Source organism: Lagenorhynchus albirostris, chromosome 2 (assembly GCF_949774975.1).
Source record: "Lagenorhynchus albirostris chromosome 2, mLagAlb1.1, whole genome shotgun sequence".
Lineage (NCBI taxonomy): Eukaryota > Metazoa > Chordata > Mammalia > Artiodactyla > Delphinidae > Lagenorhynchus > Lagenorhynchus albirostris.
In genome coordinates, this window is record NC_083096.1 from 104,523,632 (window position 1) to 104,548,560 (window position 24,929).

A 24,929-nucleotide genomic window follows, 5' to 3' on the forward strand; every position below is an offset into this window, starting at 1 on the left:
ATCTACCAGTCATTGTAAATGCTGTCTAATCCTTAAAGCCTTCATTGATTTCATCTTAACCAAGTGTGCTCTCCCTTCCATTTGAAAACCCATACGTCTCTGCACTTTTTATTGTATATCATTCTACCCTGCATTAGACTTCTGTTTATATATGTACTTATTCTTCTGTTGCCCAAACATGCATTGTAACTAAAAGGTGCTCAAAATACAGGGGCAAAGATCATCAGTTCTGAAAGTCTGGGATGCTAAATAAGCTAAATAAGCTTGTTCCAGTCTTCTACCCCACTGAAGAAATTGATTGTTTAGGACTGGAATTTGGCTCCAGAATCTTAATTTTTCACCCACGCAATTTGGGATTCTGGTGTCCACATTATCGTTGGACCATATGCTAACTGGGTGAACTTGGGAAATCAAAACTCCTTTGAACCTATTTCTTCATTTGTATAGGTATTTTAAGTAACATCTTAAAACTCAGTTAAAAGAGCATTAAGAGAGTCTAGTGCTTGGTGAAGTTGGTATATTATTGGTGATTTCCTTCATACTATTTAGACAAGCCACTCTTCCCCCACAAGCTGGTAGAATTCCTTAGGCACCTTTCTGGTTCTGCACGCCCATCACTTTCAGGTGTCTGGGCTTCTGGAAGGCTTGTGTCATTAGACAATGGATATACAGTTAATGTGTATCTAGGAGAATGATACAATAAAGAATCCACACCTAAGATGACATCATCTGAGAACGAGCATATCATGGATGCCAGATCCCTGCATCTAGAAGAAAAGGTGAGGAAATGCAGGGCAGGGAAAAAAATCAGAGGTCTTCAATGACCATGAGTCAACAGCAAAATGAACAATGAGAATCAGTTATCCAACAGTGAAATGAACTCCCTTATATATAAAGAAAGCAACTACTCCCCAGTCTTGGAAGTTTTCAAGTGGCAATAATGATCAGACATAAAAGGGATTACATCTGGTGTAAAATGGAAGGATGGACTAACAAAACTACACTTTATACTCCTATTTCAATTTTAAAAGCAGTAAGTAATACTGTCTAATCCTTAAAGGATTAGGAGAAAGCTGAAAGAAAAGGCCAGGGTTTCCAAAGACACATTGTAGAGTTCTATTTTGCTGGATTCTTGCTTGGTGTTAAAAAACAAATTGCAAACAAAATTTAAAACACAATACCGTTTATAATTACGCCAAAGAAAATGACATACTAAGGTATAAACCTAACAGAACATGTACAGGATCAGTATGATAAAAATTATCAAATGGCTGGTAGAAGAAAGACCTAAATAAATGGAGAAACATACCATGTTCAAAGGTTGGAAGGCTCAACATAGTAAAAAGATCAATTCTTCCCTAAATTGTTCTATAAATTTAACATTAATTCTTATCAAAATCCAGCAAGGTTTTTTTGTAGACAAGGACAAGCTTATTCTAAAATTTATATGGAATGGAAAGGCAAAAGAATAAGGTAATTTTGAAAAAGAATAAAGTCTACCTATATTAAGGCTTACCTTATAGCTATAGTAATCAACATGGTGTGGTACTGGTGGAGGGACAGACACATAGATCAACAGAACAGACATTCTAGAATACACCAAGTCCAACTGATTTTTCACAATGGTGCAAAAGCAATTCAATAGGGAAAAGACAGCCTTTTAAACAAATGGTGCTGGAGCAACTGAGACAAACACAGGTAAAAACATGAACTTACCCAATAAAGATGTTAAAAAAAAAAAACCCAATAAAGATGTTAAAAAAAAAAACATGAACTTAAATGTTAAAATGATAAAGCTTTTTGAAAAAAATATGAGAAAATCTTCAGCACTTAGGGCTAGACAAAGAAGTTCCACACTTGACACCAAATACATGACCCATAAAAGGAAAAACTGATAAATTGGACCTCCTCAAAAGTAAAATCTTTGCTCCATGAAAAACCCTATTAAGTGATGAAAAATTAAACTACTGATGGGGAGAAAACAGATGCAAATCACATATCCAAAAAAGGACTAGAATATCTAAAGAATTCTCAAAGCCCAACAGTTAAAAAAAAAAATTCAATTAGAAAATGAGCAAATGACATGAACAGACATTTCACTGAAGAAAATTTGTGGATGGCAAATAAGCACATGAAAATAAGTTTAACATCATTAGCCATTAGGATAATTCAAGTTAAAACCATAAGATATCAGTACACACCTACCAGAAAGGCTAAAATAAGAAAAAGTAGTTACAACACCAAATGCTGGCAAGGATACAAGAGAACTTGGATCACACTCTTACATTGCTAGTGGGATATAAAATGGTAGAGTCACTCTGGAAAATATTTTGGCAGTTTCTTATAAAACTACACATGCACTTACCATGCAACCCAGCATTTATATTCTTGGACACATCCCTGAGAAATAAAAACATGCTCAAATAAAAACCTGTACACATTATTATACAAAGCAGCTTCATTTGCAATAGCCCAAACCTGGAAATAACCCAAATGTGCTTTAAAGAGTGAATGGTTAAACTTGGTACATCCATACTATGGAATACTGAGCAGCAATAAAAAGAATAAACAATTGATACATGCAACAATTTGGATAGACCTCAAAGGAATTATGGTTAGTGGGGGGAAAAAAATCGTAAAAGGTCACACACTATACCATTTCTTTTATGTAATATTCTTGAAATAACAAAATTATAGAGATGGAAAATGGATTAGTGGTTGCCAGGTGTTAGGAATGGAGGAAAGAAAGGGAATGTGGCTAAAAAAGGCAGCCTCGGGATGGAACAATTCACTCTCATGATGGTTACACAAACCTATGTGTTACAAAATTCACAGAACTACATACACATACAAATGAGTGTTTGTAAAATTGGTGAAATCTGAAAAAACTCTGTGGTTTGTACTGACATCAATTTTCTGGATTTAATATTGTACTATACGCAAGGTGTCGCCACTGGGGGAAACTGAAGAGTACACAGGAACTTCCTAAACATTTTTTTTTTGCAATTTCTTGTGAATCTATAATTATTTCAAAATAAAAAGTTAAAACAAAAACGGGGCAGGTGAATTTTATACCTGGAACAGACATTACTGTGTTGTAAAATACATATTTCTAAATGAGCCCAGGAATAAGTAAAATAATTTAACTTCATGTTAAATAAAAACAAAATATTCTCATTGAAAAAAGAACTGTCATTTTAGGTATTGGTTGAATTCTTAAGAATTTAATTATCAGTAGAAATGTGAAACACTGTATTCTTCAAGGCTCTTAACGAATTGAGCCTGATCGTTTTGACATGAAATACGAAAGAGGAGTCAAAAGTCAACCTTTTTCCTTTTTAGAGCGATTCCATTTTCCAAAATATCCAGAGGTTATACTACAATGAAGTGGTTATTAGAATACTGCCATGTGAAGACTACACCTACTTCTCAACTAGTGCAAAATCATCATATGAATCTCAACAGAGAAGCTATCCTTGACTTTTTCAAATGCTAACTTTTCACTGGACAATCATGACATGTAGGTATAAGGAAAATCTTAAACAGTGGATGATTGATTCCTTCACCTATAAAGGTAACAACGTCTTTTTGCTGTAAAGGATCTTAGAATTAAGGCATATATAGGACATGCAGCTGAGAAGCAACTTATTCAGTATAATATAAGCCACTGTAAACTCTTAAATGCCAAAGGGACATAAATTTAAAAACAAATGTGCTAGCAATTACTACTTCACTATCCCTTGGACCAATAGCAAAGGAATAAAGAATGAAAAAGGTCATTTTATTTAGAATGAGGAAGAGGGAAACACTAGAAAACATTATGCATTTGGCTCATTCTCTCCTTTGATAATATATTTCCTTTCTGGCACCCAAGGGAAGATCAGGATGCAATACTTTTATATCCCCATAGCCTCTAATACAAGTTACATTCATCACAATAGACCCAAGGCAAGGTTTAATACTTTAGAATATGAAAAATTTGAGCATTACTATATCCAGTACTTTGGAGAATAGAAAAGCAAAGAATATGCCTTTAAAGAGTTGATGGTTTACCTGGGGAGGAAGACTAGTTAGTATTCAGGAATTATCAGCTACTCATTTTTCCAAGTCAGCTGTCATTCATTGCTTCAAGTTTTGCCAGATTCCTCAAATTTATGTTGCATCCCTCTTATGTGCACCCTCTACACTTCCCTTTCAAATCACTCTTCACACCATATCAGAATTAACGTATAAAAACCCTATACAAGACTCTAATCTCTAAAGGCAGAGAACATGTCTATTCTATCCACTGCCCCCCCACAATGCCTAGAACACAGTAATTGCTGATGCAAAGATGAGGCACACTGTTTATTAAGTAAAAAGTGAAGTTTCAAAACAACATGAACAATCCTCGTTAAGTAAAAACAGAAAAAGATAAAATGTCTTGAAGGCTAAGGCTTATATACCATTATCTCTGGATTGCAGAATTTGGAGGAGTTTCAGAACTGTACGTTTTGTGTTATCTGAATTTTCACTGAAATATTTTTGTATCATAGTTGAAAACAGTAAACCTTTTTCACTTGGGGAAAAAAATAACAGAGTTGATAAAGACTTCCTCCTCTGTTTTTCTCATCTACTACCTCCATGCCTCCCAATCATTGCCCCTTTCTTCTAAACCACATCTTCATTTTCTTAGAACCACTTCACTAACTTTTTGTTGCCAGCTAATACACAACGTGAAAGTAAGCAGAAAAGCAATACATGATAAACAAATTAGCACTATTTCCTCCAAGTCAGATTTAGATGGAGAAAAGGAGTACTTTAAACACCAGATGTAATTTCTATTACAAGAAAATCCATAATTGGAGAATACTGCAGCTTCCTTATGAAGGGAATGAACTGCCTGTTGATTGTTATATTTAACTAGTTTTCAATTATTACTACTACTAGACTATAGCAAATGTTTGTCATTTTCTACACCTAAATTTATATTTCTCAATACCAAAACACAAGTATAATTTCTTAAAGAGGTCACTTTCAGTAACTACCTCAAATATTTTAAGGCTGCTTTGCAGAGTTAGCCAAGAAAACCATCTGACATTTTTACTCACTACTCTGAATACCTTATAAATATTTTAAGTATCAATATTACTGACTCTGTTTCCTTGCCAGAACAGAGACTTTACCTCATTCTTTTTAAAACTCAAACTACATTCACATTAGTTTTTTTTCAGTATTTCTTTGATTTTTATTACAACCTGTTTTTTGTTCAACACCATTCAGAAGTATGGACTTTTGAATCCCCAGTATAGAATATCCATCTGGAAAGCCCCAGAAAGCATTCTCTTGAAAACATTTCCAAGTGCTTTTGCTTCAGAATAAGCTTTTAAATAAAACAACACAATGGTTTCCCACTATGTAGGTATTGTTTCAAAATACCAAATACTTCCTTTGTTCAACTAATACCTTAAATCTGCTCTAATTATTACTTTTATTCTATGATAGCAGGTAAGACACATTTTTATTGAAAATTTTCAGCATACCTGCCACAGTACCATCATGAAGAAATATGAATGTTCTAGGTCTTTGCTTGAAGAATGGTGATGAGCAAATGTTTAATAATAAAGAGCAGAAGCTTCTGGGAAATGCCTGGCAGAAGCAACAACTGTTAAAAAATAGTCTTGTTCCATAATCCCATCCTACTCCACTTCTTTACTTATTCCACTACTTCCAAGCATCAACCTTTTCTCCCAATCAAGCCTATCTTCCTTACTGCTCTCTGAACAGGGCTTCTCTATTTAATGACATAACTAGCCTCCCAGGTCCTCAAAACTTAAAGACCCATGACCTGCTCAGTCAAGTACTGTCAACTAATCTCTCTAACCTCTCTCTTAAGTATTCCCAACATCCCCACTGCTTCTACTACCTCAGATTTAAGTAGATTTAGGGACTTCCTTGGTGGCACTGTCTGTGCTCCCAATGTAGGGGGCCCAGGTTGACCCCTGGTCAGGGAACTAGACCCCACATGCATGCTGCAGCTAAGAGTTTGCATGCCACAACTAAGAAGTCAGCCTGCCCCAACTAAGGAACACGCAAGCCACAACTAAGGAGCCCGCCTGCCGCAACTAAGACCCGGCGCAACCAAATAAATACAATGTTTTTTTTTTTTTTTAAGACACAGTTAAAAAAACAACAAAAAAAAAGATTTACCTATATTTAGATTAGCCCTAGCTGGCTTTGTACCTCATATTTCCCTCTAATTCATCCTACATCCCAGTGCCAAATTAATTGTAAAACACAACTTAGCATAGAGGTCCCATCAGAATCCAGGTCATTTCCAGCCTCAACTATGTCACACACTACCCAAATTCTACTGTCCTTTTCTGTGTGTGGTCTTAATGCCTTTGCTTACCGTTCCTGTACTGTGGAATGCCCTAGTGTGTTCCCTTCTCTATAAATCCTGATCATTCATGGTCCAGTTTAAAGTCCTTTATGAAGTCTTACCTAATAATTCCTTTCCCCAAAAGTCCTCCACAGCCAGGCCCCAGGCAAAAGTACTCTCTCCCTTCCCTTAAATGCTCTTGCCACTCTTGCCACTTAAAATAGGTAAACAAATACATTCTAAGCTTCCCAGCAAAGAGAAAGAGATAATTATATCTACTTCACATTTTCCTCCTGGTAGTGTCTTAGAAAACAGTAGGCCCTCAAATATTGAGTGAAATGTTCATTCTCAACTCCAGGCCTGTTCTTACCCTGTTCCCTCATTTTGAACTTAGCTTTTCTTTCCCTTAGCCTCTATTTAACCCATCCTTCAAGGTACAACCTAAGAAATATTACACCAAATTAATCTCATTTCTCCAGCAATATAGCACATATTTGTAGATACCTGTAGTCATATGCTGTTTCCAAACGTTGCTTAATTCTCATGTTTATATCCTAAACTCCCCAAGACTGTACCATTCTCTAAAGTATGCTCATTGAACTCCCACCCCACCACCACCAAAATTCCATCTCCTTGAATTTATTTATGCTGTTTCTTATCCTACCCTATTTTCCGCCCATCAAAATCCTATCATCCTTGGAGGAGGGATGGATTGGGAGTCTGGGATTAGGAGATGCAAGCTACTATATATAGATAGAATGGATAAACAACAAGGTCCTACTGCACAGCACAGGGAACTATATTCAGTATCCTGTAATAAACCCTAATGGAAAAGAATATGAAAAAGAATATATATGTATAACTGAATCACTTTACAGCAGAAATTAACACAACGTTGTAAACCAACTATACTTGAACAAAATAAATTTTTAAAAAATCCCATCATCCTTCAGAGCCAAGTTCAAATGAGATTCCCTTCAGTAAGTCCTTCCCTAATGCCTCTCTTAGATTTACTCTTCCTATGGAACTCTGTACCAATATTTCATAGTACCTAATCTATTTCAACTCAAATTTAGTTCTATTTATGTTTGCATCCTCCATAATTTAAGAATTCAGAGCAGGACTCCTAATATTTCATTTTTCTCTTACAAGCAACTCACAGGTATTCAAAATATAATTGCTGCATTTAAATAAACAATAATACAAAATGGTTTGAAAAACCATTTTCAGGAACTGAGGCATACAAAAATATCCTGCAATAATACTGAAGTAGGTTGAATTGAGTCCCCCAGAAGATAGAAGTCTGAACTTCAAGTACTTATGAATGTGAACTTATTTGGAAACAGGGCTTTGTAGGTGTATTTAAGTTAAGGATCTTGAGATAAGATCATCTTGGATTTGGTGTGGGGCCTTAATCCAATTACTGGTGTCTTTATAAGAGAAAGGACAGGGAGATTTGATACAGACTAAGGTTGTATAAATTGAAGGCATTAACTGGAATGCTATGTGTACAGCCAAGGAATGTCAAGGACTGTTGCCTACCAGAAGCTAAGAGAGAGGCATAGAATAGATTCTCCATCAGAGGTTCCAGAAAGAACCAACCTTGTCACCACCTTGAGTTCAGACTTCTAACCTCTAGAATCATGAGAGATAAATGGCTTTTGTTTTATGCCAAGTTTGTGGTAATTTTTTTTTTTTTTTTGGCGTTACGCGGGCCTCTCCCCGTTGTGGCCTCTCCCGTTGTGGAGCACAGGTTCCGGACGCACAGGCTCAGCGGCCATGGCTCACGGGCCCAGCCACTCCGCGGCATGTGGGATCTTCCCGGACCGGGGCACGAACCCGCGTCCCCTGTACCGGCAGGCGGACTCCCAACCACTGCGCCACCAGGGAAGCCCAAGTTTGTGGTAATTTTTTATGGCAGCTCTAGGAAACCAATATATATAGTTTTTTAAACATCCAGAAAAATAAATTTTTTATCTTCAAAAATAAGCGCAATAATGAAGTTCTTAAGAAATAAACAGGTTTTGAATTTTATTTAACTAAAACTGTATTTTACCTAAACTTATGACATGGTTGATAAGCAGTGGCTTACCTTAAACTGAGTTTAGGGCAACCTCTCAATATGAAATGTCTTATGTTAAAAGTACACAATTTTAAAAGATGTAAAACCAAAGTTATACCTACATATACTATAATTTAAAAAATTCATCCCAATTCTCAATATAATAATCATGATGAATAGATGAAGTTTTATGAGGTTATTTTCATTACAATATAAATCTTAATGTTCTTAATGGTGAAGGTTCAAAATTTCAATGTAACAATATTAGGTATGGGTCAATATTTTAACACTTATATCATGTTTCTAAGTTATCTAACTTTTGCTTTTCTAAGTCAGAGTGTGCTTAAGTAACACAAAACTGATTTCAATAATCCTAAAACAATAACAAAGCCATCAAATTCAAAATATAAGTAATTGCATACTTTGTTAATCTGCTTATCTATGACACTGGCATTTTCAATTAGCAGATAAAATTTTATTATAACAAGGCTAACAACACACATAGTTTTTCTAGAAAGGGCCCCCAAATAAATGTAAATTATATTTTAAAACACTGAGTCTTACATTAAGTACTACTTTTTAAGTACAAACTTTTTTTTTAATATTTTCAAATTTTTAAAAATTATTTCAAAAAAATCAAGAGTTTGACCCTACTGAGACATTTTAAATTATACCTTCCACATAAAGGCAATAAACAGCATAGGTAACTTAATTTTACACATTTTCCTGACTTATTTAACCAAGAAAATAAAACAAACTAAATTTAGCTGACATACAATTACATAAATTTAGTAAAACAACTATTTTCTTAGAAATTGTGATCCTCTGAAGCTTGACATTTTAAAGTTTAATTGCGATCACACAATTTCAGCCTTTAAAGTAGTAAAAAGTTAAATTACTACTATTCAATTCTTGTATTCATTTAACCTATAAAGTCATGAGGATTAGTATGGAATTATTGCTCTGACTGAAATACTATCTCCTCTCTATTCCTTTAGACTACTTTTGTGACTATTAAATATGTTCATGTAATAACACCACAGTCAATTTGCTATTCTCTAAAATAATACTGTTCTTATATGACAAGTCCAAACTAGACAAAAAACGTATTTTCTCTTTCCCATAATGCACAGATGGCATGAGCCAACTCTTAACACCTTGTTGGAAAGGAAAAGCCTATTGGCTCATCTAATTTTATGGAGGAACAGTTTGGATTCCTGCAGCCCTTTATCACCAAATCTCCTCCAGAACCCAAGAGCATATCTATAACAAGTTCACTGATTTTTTTTGGGGGGGGGAGGGGTGTATGCAGTTTTTACTATCTTAAGACAAACTGAGATCAATCTTAAGACAAACTGAGATCAATCAGAGAGCCACAAAATAATCAACCTACTCTAGCCTATATTACAGTCTTACCTCACTTATCCAGGAGTCGAGATTTCAAACAATCTCCTAAAATAGGAAGCATGAAAAACAAAAACTTGTTCATTACTCAAAACAAGGATGTTGATTGAAAAAAAAAGTGCACAACCTAAAAGTTGAGAATTATCTTTTATTCGGTGGACCTACTGAGGACTGAAGTCCAGGATACAGCCTCTCAGCTATCTCCAAGGAACTATTCTGAAGAGTCAGATGACCAAAACAAGGATATGGAATAGGACTAAGGTGCCAGGTGAAGCCTTCATCTCAAGAACAATGACACTTCCTTAGTCTTAAAAAGACGTGATAAAATGTCTCTCTTCTCATCATAGATCAAAGTTATTTTCATCATTGCCTTGGCATTTCCTCATTCTGAAACTGCTTTTGCATCTTCAGAAGACATGTGCAAAATGCCATACTGTAATGTATACAGATAAATTACATTTTTGCACCAGAGAAATGGATCCAATCTTACAACCAATGGCCAAACTTACTCCAATAAATGCATTTTCCACAATGAAAAGCTAGAAAATAGTGGAAAATTTGAAATTTCATCATTATAGTGGTTGCTGGCTCTGCCTCAGCTACATAGGAATATATGGCTTCTATTGCAACCCTATTTTGCCATGGATTCTACAACCAATTAGAGTCTTCTCAATTAGGCCTTTAAATTCCTAGATGAACAGACAAAGCCTTGTATGTCACACAAGATGGAATACAGAATGAAGAATTTTTCCAACTCTAAGTACCTGCAAATGAAAGATTTTTATTTTCTATGTTCAATTATTCAATGACAGTTGAAAAACTATCTTCATTGTGTTTGATAATAGAAAACCTGATGCAACTTATGATCATAAACGTTTCAATCAATAAAATGTTAAATAGTAAAAAACAAAAAAAACCTCGTTTTGAGTAATGAACAAATATAAGAAAGACATTTACTTTTTCTCAAAGGAAATCACTTTTTTAATTAATTATTTTTTTTTATTGGGGTATAGTTGTTTTACAATGTTGTGTTAGTTTCTACTGTACAGTGAAGTGAAATAGAGCTCCCTGTGCTATACAGCAGGTTCTCATTAGAAAATCACTCTTGAGCCATTACTCAAGAATCTGAAGATCAGAACTGTGGGTAAGAAAAGGTTTAAATTTTTACTTAAGTGGTTATCTATTTGTTCCAGAAAACTTCGCTTAAATTCTTCCCAGTCTACTGTAAATTAAAAACGTTTAGAAGCTAGATGGGAGAGAACGGAAAGGGAGAAAGCTGCTCAGCACACTGTGAATACACATGGATTATTAACATGGGGACTGACACAAAAGATATGTGAAAAGTAGACAACTATAAAAGCACCACCTAGGCTACGTCATTAAGAGTAAGGGCTAGGGCTTCCCTGGTGGCACAGTGGTAAAGAATCCGCCTGCCAATGTAGGGGACACAGGTTTGAGCCCTGGTCCGGGAAGATCTCACATGCCGCAGAGCAAGTAAGCCCGTGCACTACAACTACTGAGACCGAGCTCTAGAGCCCACGAGCCACAACTACTGAGCCCATGTGCTACAACTACTGAAGCCCACGCACCTAGAGCCTATGCTCCGCAACAAGAGAAGCCACCGCAATGAGAAGCCCGCGCACCGCAACGAAGAGTAGCCCCTGCTCGCCTCAACTAGAGAAAGCCCGCACGCAGCAACAAAGACCCAAACACAGCCATAAATAAATAAATAAATAAATAAATAAATTTTAAAAGAAAAAAAAGAGTAAGGACTAGATTCCCTTAACCACATCTGGATCCCTGAGAATAGCACCATATTACAGCAACATACAATAAATGAACGTTCACAATCTCTCAGTAATTAGGAAAAGGTTAGCATGCTAAGAATAGTGTTTTTAAAAACGTGAAGTACTTCATAACTAGAAAAATCTTCAATAAAGTTGCATTTTAAATGTTTCTGGTCTTTAATGGTTTAAAAGTTGCTTATAAAGAGGTTTAAAAAGGTTTAAAAGTGGTTTATAAAGAGGTATCAAGAATGGGTTTCTAACTAACAATAGAACCACCATACAACCCAGAAATCCCACTACTGGGCATATACCCTGAGAAAACCATAATTCAAAAAGAGTCATGTACCACAATGTTCATTGCAGCTCTATTTACAATAGCCAGGACATGGAAGCAACCTAAGTGTCCATCGACAGATGAATGGATAAAGAAGATGTGGCACATATATACAATGGAATATTACTCAGCCATAAAAAGAAATGAAACTGAGTTATTTGTAGTGAGGTGGATGGACCTAGAGACTGTCATACAGAGTGAAGTAAGTCAGAAAGAGAAAAACGAATACTGTATGCTAACATATGTATATGGAATCTAAAAAAAAAAAAAAAATGGTTCTGAAGAACCTAGGGGCAGGACATGAATAAAGACACAGACGTAGAGAATGGACTTGAGGACACGGGGAGGGGGAAGGGGAAGCTGGGATGAAGTGAGAGAGTGGCAGGGACATATATACACTACCAAATGTAAAACAGATAGCTAGTGCGAAGCAGCTGCATAGCACAGGGAGATTAGCTTGGTGCTTTGTGTCCACCTAGAAGGGTGGGATAGGGAGGGTGGAAGGGAGATGCAAGAGAGAGGAGATATGGGGATATATGTATACATACAGCTGATTCACTCTGTTATAAAGCACAAACTAAAACACCATTGTAAAGCAATTATACTCCAATAAAGATGTTAAAAAAAAAAAGAATGGGTTTCTAATGGCATAATTCTTCATTGGAAAATTTATATCCAGAGGTAAGAAAAGCATAGAAAGTCTACGATACATGGTTATGCAAAATTGTAACACCAAAGGGAAAAAAAAGCAATGGAACCGTTACAGATATGCTCTTGGGTTCTAGAAGAGATTTGGCAATATAGGAATAACAGGAACCAAAACTGTGCCTCCATCTTAAATGAACCAATAGGCTTTCCCTCCCAAAAGTCTCTCCAAAAAGCTTCATTTCCTTAAACTTCCATGTCTACTCAAGGAAGTTCAACTTCAGGGATATCTAAGCAAGTTTTACATATTTTCAAAGGGGACCCAAATTCTCACAAAATCTTGTTTTTGTCTCAAATTCTATACAGGAAAAATTTCCTTACATTCCACTAATTCTGTATAGGAAATTCTAATCCTTCACTAAGTATGTACAATATTATTAATACTGGATGCTGCTATTATAACTTCATTTTGAGTAACTTTCAATGTAATTTATTTACTTATATAAATTGATTCTAAAATTATATGTGCAATTTTTATAAACACATAACAGCATGTAAATATTTAAAAATTCAAACGTGGTATTTCTCCAACAAAAGTAAAACATTTGAAAAACTTAATTTCTTAAAACAATTTTTTTGGTGAGCTAACTTTGAACCTCTGCTTAATAGAAAAAAATTACTTTTAACTAGCTGCTAGATATTCATTCAGATATTGTCAACATTTTTTTCTTTTCAGTACCTAACACAGTTAGTGATGGGTTAAATAACCTTGAAAACTAAATAACAAAATATAAACTAGCTTTATTTAATTCTCCAAGCTCAGGTCACACACAAAAGCACTTAGGTTCAAACATAAATGACATCACAAGGGAGTTAGTAGAAGCCAATACACATGTGCAGACCCACCTCTGACAATGTGAGTTCAAGACTGAACAATCAAAGTCCTCCAGAACATAGCTATACATTTGCCACGGTTTCACAGCACTGATCTTAAAATTATTTTGTGTATGTTCCTTCAACTCAATGTCAGTGCTGCTCTTGTGATATTCAAGAAAAGTCAACGAAAGTAACTCAATACTAAGGAATAAGATTTTTGTCAGGTAGAGTTGAGTGAGCTCTGGAGGGCCACAAATCATTATCTCAGACTTTTTTGGCCCCCCCTCCCCATGCCATAAACCAATTTGTGCCCATATTCCCCCCCACTGGGAAAGCATGTTATAGGATAGGGGGAAGAAAAAGGATCAAAACCTTTCGGTAAATAAAAGGAACAGAAATTAAATTTATGATTTTAAACAGGATATAGTTTTACTTTTTGCAGTAAGTACATCTTGTCATCTATGAAGGTTTTATTCATTTGTTTGCTTGCTTAAATCCAGTGGAAAACTTTCTTGAACGAGAAATCACATTCCTTGAAGATACTGCAAAAGTGAGGAGTTATTACTAAGCATCTATGCATCATCTCCAACAAAGAGAAAATGCAAGGGTTAAGAGCAAAAACCACCACTCCCTGGTGGTCCACTGGTTAATACTCCACCTCTGCTCCCAATTGGGGAACTAAGATCCCACATGCCACATAGCGAGACCAAATAAAAAAAGCAAAGAGGGATTTTGTTGGGTAGAAGTGAGGCAAGGGGAGAAAATAAGTGAGCTGGTTAATTTGCAGCCTTATTCTAATTTTAAATATAAAGAGAGCATAATATTTTGATCTAGTTATTGCTCCAAGATATTTTGATATTACGACTTAAAAGTTACTTGCTCCCATCTACTTGTTATTTAGTGAGCCAGTTTGCTTTCACAACGTCTCCCACCTCCAAATTTATATCAGACAGATATCTAGTTTCTTAACTGCTACTAATTATAAAAGAATCCCATGATAAAGTTCTCACTTCACATTTAACTGTCAAGTTTTTATTTCCCTGAGGAAAGAACATGACTGATCAACTGCCACAAAAGAAACTGAAGGAGACTTTTGGAAGTATATTCATAGAGGTACTCAAATATAATTAAAAAGGAAAACTTCCCCACGCAAAGAAGGCATTTTTACTATTTCCCAATGTTGTACAGACATCTTCCTTTGCCATTACATTCTCATTCAAACAACTCTAGAATCAGATTATAAAAGTCTGCTATAACTATACAAGTCAGATCAGGTTCCAACCAAAACTTAATAGTACCTAATAAAAACTCAATCAAGTAGCCCAAAACACAGAATTAGTTCTACACCAACACTAACAGAAATCTTAATACATACACAATAGAAACCAAACATACCTTGCAAAATAAAACATGGAAAAATACCCTCAACTCACATATCAGTGAACATTCACTTCTGTTAAACATTTAGTAACAAAATATATCCAGCAAGATCTGTCTTCATCACTCCCACATTAGAATCTATAGAATAACTCTGATAGCTCATATTCTGATCTAGTTTGATCACCTAAAGGCCTAAGAATCCATATTTACCCATGACTATGAGTGTATTTATAAAATATATTTGTTTTGAATAAAAATGGAATTAAAATGAATAAGGTATATTATTTTCACATCTTTTCTTTCTGTAGCCTGGGGCAAAGCTTTTCAGGGGGAAAAAAAAAAAGGAAATCCTTTTACATGAACCCTGACACCTTGTATATCCTTAAGAAGAAAAGAAAACACAGTTGAAAAGTCTGAATTTTTTTGAAGTTTGGGGACAGGGTAGATACAGGAAGATATATTGTCTTTCAAGTATAAAGTGTACAAGCTGCTAAACATAGTTTACTTCTTTACAGGATCATTTAAGATGAACATTCAATAATTATTAATATTTATTTGGGGGACAAGTGGAAAGTGAAAGCAAAGTTTTATAAAGATTAATTCAAATGAACATATTTACAATGGAACTAGAACTCCTTGTCTCCCTGGCTAAATAAAAGCCGTCATCTACTGCACCAGTGTGTATTTTCAGGCAAATACAGAAGCAAAACTCATTAGCTCTTTAAAAAATACACACATTTAATGTTGGTCTGTTTTAATCTAAGTAAAGCAATTCCAAAAATACAAACTGAACATCAGAGCCATGTGAACCACCATGATAAAATAAAACAAACATTCACAATAATTACGTCTAAAGACAGTTCAGCTTAATAAATCATCTTCCAAGTATGCTAAAGAAAGAATTACTAAAAATACTGCTGGTGTTCAGTTAGAATTAAAGGACTTTGGGAAAAATGAAATAATATGATACACGTGGAGTGAATAAGGTTACACGGGATTTACATTTTCCATTACCCCTAGATATAAACAAACATTCAAAATCAACACAAACTCTGTGTGTTATTCAAAATATTGCAGCTGCAGGAAAGGCAACTTTAAATTAATAGCTAGGGGAAAATCAAGTTTTGGTGGAGGTAAACAGAAGTGACAGTTCTTAATTTGCACTTTTGTAAAGCTCATTTATACCTGGCCAACCAGGAACCAAATGCAGGACTACGAAGTTCTCTGCTTCTTTTGGCTATAATGTGACAAGAAAAGGTCATCTTTTGAAGATGCTTAAAGAAATAAAGCAACTTTCTTATAAACAGTCAAATAATCAATCAATGGAATAAATAAGTACTAACCCACATTTTTAACCGCTCTGTAATCACTACACTTTACATATTTTTCATTTTGGTGGCAAATTCTCCAAATTTTAGGCTAAAATCCACCAATCACTTTTAAGAGTAAAATGAATAGCCACCAAAATAAGAATATTCTTCTGTTTACTCTTTGGCTAAAAAAGAAAACAAACAAACAAAACAAAACAAAAAGGAACAGAAGACAGCTCTAACACTGGTGCTAAAAGAAACTTGTTTTTTTTTTTTTAACACATGTAAAATAAAGTTATCAATTTAAATCTTGGTATGCTGTATAAAAACAAGAGGTAATGTTGTAATAAAACAGCAGTTGTCTCTGCAGGCAACATACTGTTTGTTAACCCTGTGCAATAAAATACTTTGTTCATACTACACTTATTCAACATGACTAACAGTTACTACAGACATTTCAGGAATCTTCACGGGACTCCTATAGACTTACTGTTAAAACTGAGAGACATTTACAATCATAATGTGCCATGAAAACTTGAAAACGTTACTTCTAGTAGGAGATAATATTCATACTATTTGAATTTGTTTTAGGTACTGAACAGCTGAGTTACAAGGACTGAAAGTGAAAAGCATTCGAAAAAGCCCATGAACACTGTTGTTCACACCCTTCTTCAGAACACACTAAACTTGTCTGACACATTTCTCTTCATACATAGCAAGCAACAGCACCCAATAAAAGCCTGAGAAGAAATGCTGCTGTGTAAATACTGCAACTATTCCTGAAAAAAGAATTATGGGATATATACTCCAAAGCTGCCCATTCCCATAATTTGTATTGCATAGGTCACATAATCAATCACACACATATATATACACACGTGTGTATATATATGCACATGCAAAGAATATATTAAGACGACAATGAAGTCTAGTCACAGAGCAATTTACAGGCTCAATATATTTTTTACACTTTGAAAGAAAATTTCAATATTTTACAGTCTTTTAGTAGGCATTATATACACTGCACTTTATGAATTCTAAAAGGTATTGAAATAAATTTTTTCCAACATTTTGGTAACAAAACAGACAATGTTTCTCCAAATACTTGTGCTATCTATCTACATGATAAGTTTGCTCTGATAACCACTAACCACAAAAACTGACTCAATGGAATAATTAGAAAAATTATCTAACACCATGCATCGGTTTGAATCATTTTTAATATCCTATCCTAGAAACATTCTACAAATCTTAAGATTTAAAAAATTAAGTCTCTGTTCTGATTTTTAAAAGATATCTTTTTATGACAATATCCATAACATTGACAAGTACATGTTAAGGCTAGTATTATCTCCTTAAGTGACTTTTTTTTTACCTTTTTTTTTTTTAAGAAAGATAGTAAAAGCCAGACTCCTTTAGGGCTTTGAACTGTACCTACAGAAAATGAGAGTGCAGTGAACATAATGTTCAGTCCTACAGTCAGGATGCAGTTGCTCCTTCCCATTCCACAAGATACTGCACCTTTCCATCAAGTGTCACCCGACGAGCCAATACTCGGTATTTTTCACCACATGCTATTCTACCTGCAGCACCAAAATAACTGGTAATGGAGTTTTTTAGATGATTGAGTTGTAACTCCTGATCTGCTAAGTTATTCAAAATCTCTGTGTTGAGTTCATCAAATTGGTAATCTTCTTTGCCTTCATCATCCTTTACAATTTCTGAGTTCTGAGTCTGGAGTGCTCTTCTTGGAAGACGACCCCTTCTCCTCCGTAAATGTGGTATTGCAGCAGGCCAAGATCTTCCTGTACGAGTTCTTTTTCTGGAGTCAGATAATCTATAGAACAAACAAGGCCACAATTGTCTACACTTGCTGACATAAAAATCAGCCAAATCAAAACAACAAATGCTATATAAAATAGATTATCACTCGCCTTCATTAAATTCAATCACCTTCTTGAGGCTGACCTTTGAAGAGCTTTTCTTCCTTAACTATGTACTATTAAGCTTAAAAGAATCAGAGGAAATTTTTGATTTATGAGGCCAACGAGGCAAATTCTTACCAAGAGGATTTGTAAGTCAGGTCTTGTCAACGTTTTTATCATTAAAAAGAAGACAGTTCATTCATTCATTCATTTATTCATTCAATTCAAGAAACATTTAATAAGCACCTACTACATACAAGACACCTTTCCATGTGCTTAAACAGATGGCAGAACTAGTATAAAGATTCTCTTCGTTACTAATTCTAGGCCTACTGTTAAGTAAGAAATAAGCCTAAACTAGATGTCAGGGTACCTTGGGTCTAGCTCAATATGATATCGGCCAAATTTAAATCTCTTATCCTCTGTGTTCTCTTAAGTGAAGAGATTAAGTGAAGGGGTTGAACTAGACAATCTTTGAGTTCAGAAATATAATGATTTTATAAAATAAAGTCAAAATATAGCATAACAGGGGCTTCCCTGGTGGCACAGTGGTTGAGGGTCCGCCTGCTGATGCAGGGGATGCGGGTTCGTGCCCGGTCCGGGGAGATCCCGCATGCCGTGGAGTGGCTGGGCCCGTGAGCCATGGCCGCTGGGCCTGAGCATCTGGAGCCTGTGCTCTGTGGCGGGAGAGGCCACAGCGGTGAGAGGCCCTCGTATCGCCAAAAAAAAATTTAAAAAATAAAATAAAATAAAATATAGCATAACAGCTAAATTCAAAGATTTTATAATCATACTGCCAAAGTTAAAATCCCAGCTCTGTATACTTGCTAATAAACATGCCATCTTGGGCTTGTTACAAAAACCTCCTAAGTCTCAGTTTTCTTATCTATAAAATGGGAACAACTCAAAAGATTGTTTTAAGAATTAAATAAGACGATGTACCAAAAAAAAAACGTATGTAAGCTTAACACAATGCTTGGCAAGAGGCAAAAAAAAAAAAAAAAAAAAAAAGCTCACATTATTATTATTCACAATTCATTTAAAAATGAGTTACATTTTAAGCCTTTAAATACTTAGAATTTTATATGATTTACAAGAGCAGTTTTTGAATTGTGAGCAAAAATTAAACAAGAGGAAGTATAAAACCTAGAAGCTCATAGCTCTGGCCCCAAGTAAACTAAACTTTTCTTACCTGATACATCAAACTTCAGGAAAATGTTGCCCTTCTGAAGAGTTAGGTTAAATAAAATATTAGAGGGGAAGTCTACTATTGATAAAAATCCTGAGTTTAAAATCCTTTTATTAATAAAAGGATCTGTGTTCCTGATTCCAACTTATTAAAAAAAAATCCACACTTGTATATTAGAAGCATAAAAAGGTCTCACAGAAAACAGCACACCTATAAACACCAGGATACCTCTTCTCTGTGTACATAGCAAAATTCCTGACAAATGTGAAAATTTTAATGTCTGTGCTCTGAAAAGCAAAAATATTCAAATGAATATCAACAACCTAAGGAATCAACATATAGATTGCTTCTCAAAAGCTGAAAGACAAACTTGTATCACTTTTAATTGCTAAAAATTTATTTAATAACCACTTTACAAAGAAAAAGTCTACAGGAAAATTAGTCAAGGATAAGAACATAAAATATCTACCCATAATGCCTGGAAATACTAGACGAGGTAGTTTCTTTTGCACTGGAAGCACCCGTGAAATCCACATCTGAGGTATTGGATGAATGTGCAGTTCCCTCAGTTCTCCTGAGACAAAAGAATTTAAATGGTATAACGACTATATTACATAACAGTAGAAATATTAATTTCCCCCCCAAAAGAAAATTCCTAAGGTAGGAGAAAATAACTTTCTATTTACCCTATAGAACAAGGTAAATCCAAAGTAGGATTCTCTGAAATTGATTCCTTATCCTGGAAAATAAAAAAACACACCTAAAGCATGGTTTCTAAAGTAAAGATATTAGTTTCTCAGTAATTTCAAGTAGACTTCCTCTCTGAGAACATATGCCAATATATCCTCTTACCAAAGGTGGCTCAGCAGTCTTCTGAATCATTTTTCTTGTATATGGGCCAGGTGGACGACCTACAGACTTTTTCTTTCCTTTTTTTTCTATGCCATTGCTTACTTCCCTGAAACATAAAACCATTTATGTATTTAACCTCTGCACAAAGAAAACAAAAAGACAATGGACAATATACACTATCATAGCTCTACTTATGTGATAATTAGATTATACTTATATTTTGACATTAATGGTAATATAAAAACAACAAAGTTAAATCTACAAGTTTAGTCAAGTTCATAGATAATACATTCTAATTTAAATACTTCTTAAGAGATATTTATATACAAAAGGTTTAAGAAAAAAGTTCTCTAATACAATTCTGAAAAATACATACCACCTAAAATTTTTTTTAAAAAACACAAAATGAAACAAAAAAATACTACTATATTAGATGGAAGATTCAAAAACTCCTTAAAGTTCAATTATTTCATTTAGGTTGTTACTATGTAGGTACTTGGGGGATGTTTCAAGAATTTACTATACTAAAAGTGATTACAAATTTAGTAGTTAACCTCATGGAGCCAGGAAGTATCTATGTTAAAAAACAGTAGGTATAAACAGGGACATCCTGTGGGTTCCTAAATGATGCTAATCAGAAAGAGAATGAAGCCCGGGGTGGGAGAATGTAAAGGAAGAAGGAATCCTTCATACTGGGCAGGGGAGTCATTCAAGGACAAAATTAGAAAGATCAAGAAAACCATTTTTGAGACACAAAGGCAAATATCAAGCAATAGGAAGGGGAAAAAAGCAATAGGTCAAGAACATCTCTAATTAATAGAAGGGAAGAATGGCAAATATCAATACACAGAACATCCATTTCATTTATGCAACAAACATCTCCATATAAAGGGGATACTAACAATAGGAATATAAAGACATTCCCTGTACTAAGGGTTCACAATATAGTTTGAAGGTGACAAATGTGTATACAAGCAGGATAATAAAATGGTTTAAGTGCTATGAGAACATTATCCAGGAACATTCAACTTAAAAACAAGGTAAAGGAACAATATTATATAATAGGCTAGAAAGAGGTGACTGGAGAAAACTAGGAAAGACTATCCCTCCACACACCAAACTAAGGTTGGGGAAAATAAAAGTGGAAATACAAGGAAGGAGAAAGTAGAGAAGTATAACTAGAACTATAATCAAAAGTTTCAAGGATAAGATGGATGGGGTATACATTTTTTTGTTTTTGTTTTTTGGAAAGATGATCACCATTAACATTTATAAAGGACCCCTGGACTAAAGAAAGTACACTTTAGTCCAATTCATACATAGGTCCCAGAAGAAACTGAGAATACCTTTAGAGAAAGTTAAATCATTACCTGGTGGCATCAAAAGAAAACCTTATAGCTACCACAGACAAAGTGTCCTATCAAAATCATGATAGGAATGAGAAAGATTGTGGAAATCTTTTTTCTAATTCATAATATAAGCAATTGTTAGCAAAAGATTAATGATAAAATTTGAAAGTGATACATGCCGCGGAGCGGCTGGGCCTGTGAGCCATGGCCTCTGGGTCTGCGCGTCCGGAGCCTGTGCTCTGCAACGGGAGAGGCCACGACAGTGAGAGGCCCGCGTACCGCAAAAAAAAAAAAAAAAAAAAAAAAATTGAAAGTGATAGGAATAAGTATTCTTTCCTTAAGAAAAAACAAACCCTTAAAGTAGTATCTACTTAATTACCAACTCAAACGGATATAAAGCACTGTCAACCCTCTGTAATTACATTTTCTTATTCTCCAAGATAATTATCTCATAGCTTGTATTTGCTCCTTAAATTTCCCTCTCAGCTATCTTTCCCTCATCATTTCACTGAGAAAACAGAAGTTACCAAGCAATAACTTTAGTCATCTTCCAAATGCTAAATCTAAAACAGAACCAGCATTTGTACCCATCTTTGCCTTTTACACCCCATTTCAACAGAAGGGTGTAAGTCCTCCTATCAAAGGCTACTCCCACATTTAGGCTCTAAATCCTGTCCCTTTTGGCTTCTCAAAGACTTTACAATATCTTCAGTTTCCTCCCCCTCTCCTATACCACTCTCTTCTCCACTGACACACAAAAACAAGTTACAATTATCTTCTATCTATTAAAAAAAAACATCAATTGATTCAGCTTCTGTTCCCTTTACAGTACAGTAAAACTACTTCTGAGAGCTGATGATACATACCCTTTTCCACTTTCTTCCTTCTCTTTCAGAATTTTTAAAGATTATTTCCTTTTTTTCCCCTTTTCCTTTATTATCATCATCATCATCATTTTGAATCCGCCCATGTCCCTTATTGTAGGAAAAGCCCAGTTTTGACACGTAAATTGGGCAGTGCTGGATTCGATCACACTGACCCACTCCCATCTGACTTCTACCTTTACCACTCAAGCAGACTTGTTTTTGTCAAGGTCACTAATAACAGAATGTTATCTAATCCAATGAACATTTTTCTCTCATCTTAACCTGCCTCTCTGCAACAACATTCAGTAGTTTAATACACCCACATCTTTCTTGAAATACTCTCCTTCACTTGGTTTTCATGACATCAAACTTTCCTGGTTTCCTCCTATTTCACTGATTGGTTTCTGCTAGTCTCCTTCATTTACTTCACTTCTTTCAAAACTCTAAAAGATAGCAGGACATTATTCTGGGCCACATTCTCTTCTCTTCCCCTCTCTCTCTATTCTCATGGCTTTATAAATCAGCTTCAAAATTTATTATCATGTGTCCTGACCTCTCCTGAGCTCCTGATTTACACGCCCAACGGCCTATATCTAACATCATCACCACTTAGATATTCCTCATAAGAATCTCAAACTCAATGAGTATGAAACAGAAGAATGCTTTATTCACCTTGCCAAAATCTGTTCTTCCAGATCTTGGTAAGTTACACCATCCACTAGTTGCTCAAGCCAGATATCTGGGCATTGTGTAACTTAATTTCTCCCTTCCTTTCAGAAATTTAATTCATTAGCAAAGCCAGCAAATTCTGCCTCCAGTGGAGATCTTGAATCTATTTTCTGTTTGACTGCTACCACCTACACCTACATAAGCAACCATTATTTATCTCTCACCTAGAAAAGTGAATGAGTCAATTTTTTCTTGCTTCTATTCTTACCTCTACTGATATCTGTTTTCCAAACAGCACCCGAAGAAGTATTTTTAAAGGATAATTCAATCTGCATACATCTTTAAATAGCTTCCCATTATTCTCAGAAAACAACCCAAACTCCTTATGAGACCTACAAAACTCTGTATGATCAAGCCCTACCCAACGTTTCTAGCACCTGATGCTATTCTCTAGCCCTCAATCACACCTCAGTAGCCTTCTGTGAGTTCCTAGAACATGCCTCACAGCTTCACACTTACTTTTGCTACCTGAAATATTCTTCCCTTTGTTCTTCACATTGTTAGGTCATGCTCATTCTTTAAGTTTCAGCTTAAATACCATCTTAAATAGGCCTTCCTTAAGCCTCCTTCTTAAAGTAGACCCCTACATCTCTATCCATCCCAGTACAGTCTAAATCTGTTTGCTATTTCCTAAATGGTACTAGCATGATCTGTAATTATTTTACTTGTTTATTACCTTTCTTCCCCACTATAATGTAAACCCCATCAGGGCAGAAAGAAAGTCTCATTTGTTATTATATCTCCAGCACTTAGACAGTAAGGTGCTTGATAAATGGAATGAATGAACAAACGAATGAGAAATGAACAAACAAATGAACAGGCCAGTACTTAAGCTGTTTGCTAACAAAATCAATAGGGCCTATTCATGGAAAGCCTTAGATCTAAACGTAAATAAATAAACATCTAGCATTAACTCTTTGTACCTTGTCCAAGCAAGAAATTATAAACAGGAAAACAAATCAGGGTCACTGCCACTTGTACTTTCAAATATACTAATGAGACTAAATAACACACATTTTTAGTTACAAATAAGCTAACGAGAAAAACTAAGCCACAGATCAACTTTTACCTTGAATCAGATATAGGTTTGGATGCCTTTCTGCCTTTAATTTTAAATTCATGGGAAGTTCCTTCAGGTTCTTTCTCTGCTTTGAAAGCCACATTTGGTGGCACAGGAGGAACACGAATTCGCAACCCAAACAAATGCTTCTTCTTCTTTATTTCTTTCCCAGACATAAACCTAAATTTTTTAAAAAAAGTAACTAAAAATTTAAAAACTGAACACATATACATGGCAGACCCTAAGTTATAACTTTCAGATATAAAGGCTTTACACATGAAATCCACCCAATACTAGAAAAACTGACTTTTTGCCCCTTGCTTTCTTTGATTCTTATCTGCTCCAGAGCCAGTCCATAGTAGGATATGATGGGGGAGTAGGGAGAGAGGAATAGTATCAGAAGGGAGAAGAACACATGTCCATTTTTCTTTTTAAAATATGGCATCTAACTTTTTAAAGTTAGAACGAAGAATAGAGAGTGGTGTCTTTTTAGTTGCAATATGTTTCTCCATATTTTTAGTGTCATCTGTCAAAAACATCTCAAACAAGGTTTAGGAAAAGAATAATTCTATTTCAGAGTGGATCTGTGAGGAGAGAAACCCTGGCCAGAAAGTAATCGGTGAAAGCACTGATAAAGAAAATAGGAGACCAATCCTAGAGGCCCAGAAAATAAAAGGAGTGTCTGGTATGTCAGATCTGGAATTGGAAATAACCTGGAGCAGAGAAGTGACATTTCAGTGTGGGCCTGAGTTTCTGAAAAATATGCTCCTTAATCCTTTCCCAAAGTCCTTAGGGTCCTT

The 24,929-nt window shown here is 35.1% G+C and overlaps 1 protein-coding gene across 1 annotated transcript in view; it reads right to left on the reverse strand.

The window, feature by feature from the left end:
- Positions 1-15,569: 15,569 nt before the first annotated feature.
- MTF2 (metal response element binding transcription factor 2) overlaps positions 15,570-24,929 on the reverse strand; it is an 85,843-nt gene continuing 76,483 nt past the window's right edge. Inside the window, exons 11-15 of the mRNA XM_060139566.1 lie at positions 24,139-24,309; positions 20,126-20,231; positions 19,960-20,012; positions 19,743-19,847; positions 15,570-17,996 (exon numbers count right to left, since the gene is read on the reverse strand). Coding sequence (XP_059995549.1) covers positions 17,639-17,996; positions 19,743-19,847; positions 19,960-20,012; positions 20,126-20,231; positions 24,139-24,309 — 793 coding nt within the window. The 3' untranslated portion in view covers positions 15,570-17,638. The remainder of the gene's footprint in view (positions 17,997-19,742; positions 19,848-19,959; positions 20,013-20,125; positions 20,232-24,138; positions 24,310-24,929) is intronic.